We start from the raw sequence: 9,139 nt of genomic DNA, 5'->3' as shown, positions 1-9,139 counted from the left end.
TACTTAGAACAGGACTTAAAACACAGGTAATGGAACATAACTTGGAATTATAAAGTGACTTTAACCCCTTACGATGCCATCTTAAAAAGTATTTGGATACAAAACTTCCAAGCTCACCTTAAGAGGTCACACATTAACTCTTAGAGAAGTCATTTGCTGTTGACAAACCTTGTACTATTCACCCTTAAGACTCACTGCAGTATCAGTTACGTTAAGTATGAAAAACACATCTTGTCTTTTCAATAAACTGTTCCATTTGAAGTTTTTGACAGCCAAGATACACGTGAAGTGAAAAGAAAGTGAAAGTCAGTCAGCATTGTTTAACATCATTTTAATCTCCACCAAGGGAAAAAAATATAAACATGTTAACACAAACAGAAAATGTTTTGGAAAAGACCATATGGTACTATGACAGGGTTTTAGTTTATAGAAATGTGATTTATAATTTTATAAAAATTATATGAAAGAATAACAACATCTTTCATTAACATCAGACAGTATAGAAAAAATAAATCTCAACATTAGTTGTACTCTGATGGTCCTTCTAGTAAGAAATTTAAAAGTGCTTTTTAATAACAGTGTTACAACTCAAGATTAGTGCAATATGTCAAATCTGTTTTAAAGCAGATATTTATAGCAATTATGCAAGTTCTTACAATTAACAAAGCCCAATCTAAAAATTAACACCAAGTGAGGTAAGTATTCTAATTAGAATTAAACATTCCTTAAATAGCTTACACACCAATTCTACTACAAGGAAAATACTGGTGTTCCTTCATAGAAAGGCTCAAACCTAAATATGATGTGAAACTTGTACTACAAATCAGTGAATACTTGGAATTTAAAAAACTCTTGCAAAATATACAGTTTAGTACGTTTACAACCCAATGCTACAAACAGTACCTAATGCAAAATATATCAGCTTAAATAAACCCAAACTTTACAGTTAGTGTACTGAATTTGCTTTTGAATACACTATTTTGTTCCCAAGTCCTCCTAGAAGCTCCCATATAAAGTTAGCACATCAACTTAATGTAGAAATTTCACTGTATTTTTATCTGTAAGTATGAACAATTTGGTCACAAACTATGACTGCAACTATGAGTACCGTTACTCTTCAAGCAAGTGAACAACACAGCAGTAGTTGGGGAAGATCAAACTTTACTCTTCACTGTTTTATACATGACAAGCTGGCAATAATAAAAGATATCCTACAGTTCTACATAATGTTTTCTGCAGGAATTCGCAGAACTCTAAAATTAGTTTTCGTTTTATTGTAGTTTCTTTACTCTGTGATTTACGATGCATAGTAACTATTGCCTTTTATATGCAGGCCTCATTTTAAGAGAGGCAAAAACTAGACTGTTAATGCTGAGCCCTTATGGCTCATTTGCATACGGAGCCAAAGGCAATTCATATTTTATTTCTCAAGGTGTTTATAAGTAGGATTTAAGTCACTATCAACAACAGGAATAAAATATAAATTAATGAACTTTCATTCTAATAGGCTATGGCTTAAAAAGCCTACCAACTGAACTGTTTTTTATAGTATTGCACTTAACTTTAGTATTAAACTGACAGTTGAAGCCCACACAGAACTCATTTTATAACAATATTTCAATAAAAAAAGCAATAAATAAAATGCAGTATCTAAAAAAAATGCCAGTAGTTTAGTCCTTTCTCCCACCACAGTCTGAACTGCATCATCTGAAATAGGCCTGGGACAGTCTTTGGATACCAACTACATAGTTCTTTCAACATAATAGACTACCCATAACAATAAGAGAAGCAATTAAAGTTTTCTACAGTAATATTATAAACTGAAAGACAGTACCCTTGAGTATATGTCTCAAATACCTTAAAAGGACTTGTTGCCTCTGCTCATGATAGCTTCAGAAATTAGACACAATTATTCTGTGACTGCATATTATCTCTACTGTTATTTTACAGGCAAGTTGAGTCCTTTTTAAATATGTTATATTAACCCTGATAATGATGTGGAGACTTCCTGCTCCTAAACCAGGAAGTTGCTTCCTAAAATTTAGTAAGTTGTCATTGCAGTGACAAGTTGGTTAAGTCTTTAGCAGAGTCTCTAATCATCTGTTCTACCTTGGGATTTCCAGCTCCACTGGTTGCTAGCTCCTTGTCAATAAGCCCCAGGTTATGCAAGTTGAGGATGGAATCAGCAATAATCCGTGCTGTCCTCTTCTGGTAACCTCCAGATGTTACCATCAGGATTGGGATTCTGCGGCTTCTGGCAGCCTTGAACACAACTTCATCTCTCTTCACAATTCCCTGTGAATTTACAACAGTTAAAAAAAGTAGCAATACAAACACAGTATTTTAGTTCTAGCCTGTGGTTTATGGATATGTACTGAATGCCTGATAAATGATTAAGCCCTACATTTTACAAGACAAATAAAAAATTCATTTAAAAGTCCTGTTAGCAGATTTACATGCATAATCATTTAAAAAACAAAAGGAAAAACAGCAAATCAAAAATCCTTGAATTGGTTTTAGAGGACACAACAGATGTATAAATTCAGTATAAATTCCTAGAAGAATGCCTGCTTAAAAGTCATAAAGTCTAAACTGACTACAAAGTTTAGAAATATTCACCTTATTTTAAAGGTGAGGAATTGAGACTAAGAAAGATCATCTGAATTCAAAGTGCTTTAGTTTCTGGTCAACTTGCATAGCACCCTCTGACAAAAGTTTAGCAATTTGATCCAAGATTTCACAAACCTACAGAAGAACCAAAAATTCAAATCAGAATTTACACGTTCACAATCACTAGCTGAATTTTAAGCTTTCAGTTTCTTTAATAAAAGGCTAATACTGAAAGAATCTATGGCTGAAGGGGGAGATGCAGAATGTAAGTAATGGCAAATCCATAAAAAGGAAAATAAATTCTAAATAACCTCTTACTAATAGAGAAAGGTATGGAACTAAAAAATAACAAAGGTTGCTGACCAAGAGATACTGTACTGTCATTGAACCCATACAACTGAAGACTTTGAGCCTCCTGTATACATACTGGGGGCAGGTGACGTGGGGAAAATAATTCAGAAATAAGTGAGAACAGAATTAAAATCTAAAAAAGTAAAAGCAGAGAGTCCCAGAGATACATAGGAGGCATAAATAATCCATTACAACTCCTCAAAAAAAAAGACTAACAACATAAGAGACAACTGTCTATAATGGACAGCTCAAAATTTAAATAACTGCAAAAACTGGAGAAGGGGAAAGGGATTAAAATGCAATCAAATACAAAAAAATTAAGGAAGCAGCAGCAAAAGTGTTACAACAAAATGAATATGTACTACTCTGACTGGTTAGAGGAGGACTGTAAATATATCAAGAAATATTACCCTGCCATTAAAAAAAATTAGACCACAAACAAATGGTAAAAGGAAAGAATAAAATTCAAATGTAGCTGAAAAAATATTTTGTAAAACCATACAACAGTAATGGGTTTTGTATAGTTTGCCACAGCCCTGTAAAAGAACAATGGGAATAAGGAATAATAACTGAAAAATAAGACAAAGGGAACTGAAGAATTATATTAGGAACAGATCCTTAAAGGAAGTAACAATTACAGAATGAGCTGTACGTCCCTTGGGAACCATCGTGGGATGCAACAGACATTTTACCACACAAGAACTGGAAGCAGTCACTATTCACAGGAGCCTAACCGCCTCATCCCTGCTCCAGCATCTTTAGTGGCTGAGCCTGGAAGAGCTGAGGGGAAAACACGTGGGTTTATTCCAGCATTTGCATGTTACCAAGAAAGAAAATACATCAAGTGAAAATGACAGCCCGATACAGTTCCCACTTACAAACAAAGAGAGACTTCCTGCTACACCTCAAGTTTTCCAGCTATAGCCTCAAGCACCAAGAAACTATCACTCATAGCACTCTGAGGAGGCATAATTTTGATTAGAATTAACCCTGTAGCGAGATTTTAAAATATGAATGACACCTACAGCTGTAGGACTGAAGACTGGACTAAATGAACCTTGAAGAGAGGAATTATCCAGGCTCAATGCCTTCACTTTTGGTATTTCCAGTAGCCTGGGATTTCAAGCTCAGTCAAGCATGCCATTCACACCTAAGCCAACAAGATCACAGAGACAAGAAACCCTGCCCTCAGTTCAGAAAACAAAGGCTTGAGCTACAGAAACCTTTTCTCCATCAGGCACCTGAGCCACTGGCTGTGCAGAAAAATGGCACTCTGCCTTTCATCTCTACTTGTGACCAGAAGAATCATTTCACCCTTTTTTCCCCATCCCTACATTTTGTTTCTCTCCCTACATAGCACCCAAAAAGCTACAGCAACTCATTTTTCTCAGCAATTAACACTGTTCCTTCTCAAATGGCAGAAAAAATTTTGAGAAGGCACATCTTAAGATTCTCATCTATCACTAGCTTCTACTTCTCTTAGGGGCCTCTGCTTTCCAAAAAAGCTCTGCTCCACCAAATGAGATCTTACATCTCAGGTCATACCTTCTTCAAGGTCAAAACCCAAACAAGTCCAAGCCCCTCAGCTCTTCCTTTCTCCCTGGAGACTTTTACACAGCCATGGAAACAAAACCTGGAGACTCAGAGTGGCTCACAAGCCATTCCACCCTTGGTCCACCGAGGACTTTGCAGGCAGTCAGAAAGTAACAAAGTGGCTGCTCAGTGACAGGCCGTAAGAATGAGGAAATACATAAGGAAACCAGTAAAACCCAGCAACGAACTAGAGCTATGTGCAAAAGGAAGCATTTGGGAACTAAAAATACTACAAAACAGAGTGAAAACTGAACAGATCAAGTGATGGCTCAATTAGAAGGGGATCTGAGAGCTCACAAATGCAGAAAGCACTTTTCTGTATTGAACTGGTGGACACTAAAAGAGAACCAAATGTGATAACAGGAGAGAGGCAGAACCAAGGAGCTGTCAGAGAAGGAAAAAGTGAAAGCAATATGAGATCTCTAAATTTTTCTTCATTTTGAGAACAACAGACTTGTTATATCTGCAAGGTGAAGACATCTATGAAGCTATACAGAATAAATTAAAATTTAAATCTGCTACCAAACTGGGGAGAGAGAAGGTAAACTGAATTGAAAAAGGGTAATGATATTTGTATAGAAAAGAATGAGAAAAGGGGAAAAAGAGTACACAGACAGGCTGCACAAAATTGCTACAACTGGAAGAAGCCAGAAGAGCAGTTTAAAACAGCTGGGAGTGCTACAGAGGAAATCAAGTGTAAGATACATACTGGGGGCAGGTGACAAAAGAAATACATCGCAAAATGGGTTATGTGAGGGTAAAAGAAACAAAGAAAGATAGAATCAAACAGGAAAAATAGGAGTCAGGTGAAGTGTGAAGATATATGCATCTCTGGTTACCGTCTGGATCAAAATCAGTGTATTTTAGAAAGAAGACAAGTGATACTGGAACAGGCACCTGAAGGACAAAAATATTTAATCAGTTGTTTTTAGACAACAAAAAACATATGGTGAAAGATGCACCTATAACAGGAAAATGCTCTGGTTTAGCATAAAGATGCACCTTATCTTCATCTAACAAACAGTCACAAGTCACTATCAGGACTGCCTTCAGTATCTAGTGAGGAGTGAAAGTCTGTAGGTATTTGGTATTATACAAACCTGAGGTGAAATAGCAAGTCCTCCCAACGGATCACCATCCAGAATATCAGTCCCAGCATTATAAACAATGATGTCGGGTTTTAATTCATTTAATGCTCCTTCCACGTGAGTATGTACCTTCTGAAGATATTCTGTGTCCTCTGTACCCCACTCTAATTCCACTTTGCGTTTTATGGCACCTAAAAAAAAAAATGTTTCGATACTACTCAATAAACAAAAAATTGCTTTGAAGGAAAATCCAAGATTTAGGTAGGCAAGAGAAAGAGATAACATTTCTGGAAATTTTGTAGATACATTGTATTGTCACAGAACCTTGAATGAAAGAAAATTATTCAACTACTTGTTTTCCCAGCAAATGCAAGCACAATGACCTTGAAAAAATTCCACTGAAGAGAGAAAAATTAGATGCAGGGAAAAAGAAAACAATCTTGTAGACAAGTGGAAAATGTTATTGAAAAGTAGTTGATCTATATGTCCATTTACCAATCAGCAAAGAAATAAAAGGAAATTATTAAGAGTAACCTAAATAAAGCTTAAGAAAACACTGAATTGCTATTGCAGAGGAAACAGTTGGGGGAAAACACAAGATAAATATCACTGAGAAATTAAGATGTTTTATTTTTATCACAACACTCAAAACTTAACAGTAAGGGATCATGAATTTATGTGAACTACTTTATGAATGTATAACAAGATTCAGCTTTGCCCCAAGCATTTTCAATTTTATGTTCTTACCCTGTAATCCTACCAGAAGAGCAAACATCTATCCTTAATTTAAATCAAATTATTTCTAACACTTCTAATAAAGCATTAGAAGCAAGAGGGTTGAGAATGTAGAAGAAAGAAACCCAAGGTTATGCAGCCTAGCTTTGTGTGCTTTTACAGAGTTATGTGTAACTCTAAATCTGAATTAATCAAACCTATGACAGAGGTGTTCTAAGGTATGACCTCCACCTCGCCATACCCTATGCCTTGAATTAAATGACTTGGAGTCTTAAATCTTAAGTGTGGATTCAGCACCCACCAAGTGTGCATGAATGCATTCAACACAGAATGATGCTTATTTATTCTTGTGATTGCTGGGAAGGGGTTTTTTCTGCTTTCCATCCTTGTTTAACATTAGTGAAGAATTCTTTTTCTTTCTTTTATTTTATTGCATCAACATTCGTTTCAAAGATTTTTCTTTATGATATCTTTCCTGAATTATTTTCTTATTGTTGTATAAATGTTCATGTAAGTCTGCACAGCTGTGCTCTTCCGAACAGCACTTAGAGCCTCTTCAGGGTAAAGAATCTGCTAGCTGGATGGAGCTTTGGAGGAGGAGGTAAACACATTAGCATGGGGAACAAATAAGTATTGTTCTGATGAAACCATTAAGAAGTTGAGATGATTGTGACTCAGATTCAATGCTTCTGCAGGTCTCTTGTATTCATCTCCACCACAAAACACAGAATTACAGTGATTAGCTATTACCCAGGTCAAGGACTACTGATGGACACCATGATGGATCTGTAGGTTAGAATGAACCCCACTTTTGCATTTGACAGCCTTTTGTTCATCTCCTGCTAATTAGTGAATGTACTTCTACAGAAAACTGTAACTCAGTTTTAACTGTAACTCAGACCAACAGCAACGCTTTTTTAAGGCCTGAGCTTTTGAGTTTCAGCTGTCACTTTTTTTATGCTCACCCTTCAGTGAACTAGTCCTTTTCCCCATCCATCTTCTCCTTTCTCTTCCTAAACTTCTGTGCAATTCTAAAGTATTTCCCCTTAGGGACTCAATATGCTTACAGCTAAGCATTAGGCTATGTTAGCTAGTCCTTTTTTTTTTTTTCTTTCTTTTTTTTTTCCCCCTAATGAAGTACATGTGGAAAAAAAAATGTACAGAATAGACTCCTATAATAAAACATGGAGAAAATTAGGAAAATTAGTAGGAAGCCCAGGGAGACAGAGGCAGAGTTTACCCTAGGGATTCAAACTCTCCGGTTCAAGCCTCTACCTCCCTTCAAAAAGATTCCCTCTCTGATCTCACCTTCGTCTGGTCACCTAGCAGGAGAGCGTTTAAAGGATTTGGTCACTGAACTCCTACTTAGACACCTTTATGCAAACTACGAGGAACTATATATTCACTTGCCCTTGGCCGCTGCCTTCTAGGCCTCATGCTTCATCTGTAGAAAGGCAATGCTAGTATTGCCAGCTTCACAGCAGAGGGGCGAGGTCAGTATTTCAGATTTCCTAACAAGGGCTTATTCTGTTTTGGTGTTAAGCCATCTGTTCGAAATGTTGCCATTTGATATATGAATAAAGGGATGCTTTTCTTAGGAAAAATATAATCTTCATTTGCTTCTAATTTGCTTACATTTTTTAGTGGTCATTTTTTAGTTTAATACCTTGAAATTCATATATTACAGTTTTCAAAATCTTTACTAGTTAAAAAAAAGTACAATGGACTGCACCTAATTCTTGCCAAGAATCCAAATTAAGTAGGCTTTTCAGAATGACAGCATCATTGAAGAAATTCAGCAGCAGAACATCTCCCCCAGTAAATCATGATTCAGCTAACAAATTAAGCCTGTAATAAATGACACTGTAACAGAATCAAAGATCAAATGAACTTTGGGCTTTTGCATTCCAATTTAACCATTATCAAAACCCCACTAATTAATTGTGACAGGTCATCAGACACAATAGTCATATCACAGTAAGGATAAGCAAACAACAACAAAAAAAATTAAGCAGCAGCTCTTAACATTTGTATGACTGTCTTCTGCATCCCAACTTGTCTCACATTCAGATGCATCTTGTTTCCTAGATGCTTATAAAACAAATTCTACTGGAAAGACAACACCTAAGTATGTTGTAACTTTAAAAATAGTACTAGCTAATCCTTAGTGAACCCTTTCATAAGTTTAGTGTAAGGGAAAGATTAAGTTCTAACAATTATCTTCAAATCAAAAGGATTAACTCATTCTTTTAAGTGTGACACGAGCTTTTGAATGGACTGCTAACAAAGTCCACATAACACCCACACCTTGCATTCCAGAAATTCATTATGTGAGGGAAAACACTACAGCATTAACAACACTGTGATATATCACAGTGATCACTGAAAATTGCATGTTCAATGTGAAATTAAAAAAAAATAATAATTTAAAGATCTAGTTAACATCATCGCAAGGAAGCTTATTAGTAAATTAAGAAGTTACTTAACAACACAGTAGGTCTTTTACATTTTGGAATATGAATTTCAATTATACTTACGTTTAGCAAATCCATCCCCTGGATAAATATATCTATTGTATGCATCCATAATATATACCCGATGATCATCCATAAAGTCCCTCTCGTGGCCGTTTCCCTGAAGGAAATTTACAGTTAGCTATTCCTAGTACACTAACACAGAATTAAATAATCTGTAAATTCTAGAGTAATGAAGACTAAGATCTAATATTTAAAACTCCTGTGTCATTCTCTTATATATAGGCT

At 35.7% G+C, this 9,139-nt stretch overlaps 1 protein-coding gene across 3 annotated transcripts in view; it reads right to left on the bottom strand.

The window, feature by feature from the left end:
- Positions 1 to 316: 316 nt before the first annotated feature.
- Positions 317 to 9,139, bottom strand: part of HDAC11 (histone deacetylase 11) — a 31,530-nt gene continuing 22,707 nt past the window's right edge. For 2 of the 3 annotated variants that reach the window (XM_074836709.1, XM_074836710.1), the window contains 3 exons: positions 8,915 to 9,011; positions 5,655 to 5,833; positions 317 to 2,295 (listed from right to left, as the gene is read on the bottom strand). In XM_074836709.1, coding sequence (XP_074692810.1) covers positions 2,053 to 2,295; positions 5,655 to 5,833; positions 8,915 to 9,011 — 519 coding nt within the window. In that variant the 3' untranslated portion in view covers positions 317 to 2,052. Of the gene's footprint in view, positions 2,296 to 5,393; positions 5,452 to 5,654; positions 5,834 to 8,914; positions 9,012 to 9,139 lie in introns of all 3 variants that reach the window. The other variant, XM_074836711.1, reaches the window with a different exon arrangement.

This window comes from Strix aluco, chromosome 11 (assembly GCF_031877795.1).
Source record: "Strix aluco isolate bStrAlu1 chromosome 11, bStrAlu1.hap1, whole genome shotgun sequence".
NCBI lineage: Eukaryota > Metazoa > Chordata > Aves > Strigiformes > Strigidae > Strix > Strix aluco.
The sequence above is the reverse complement of the archived record's forward strand: the minus strand, read 5'-3'. Positions and strand labels throughout refer to the sequence as shown.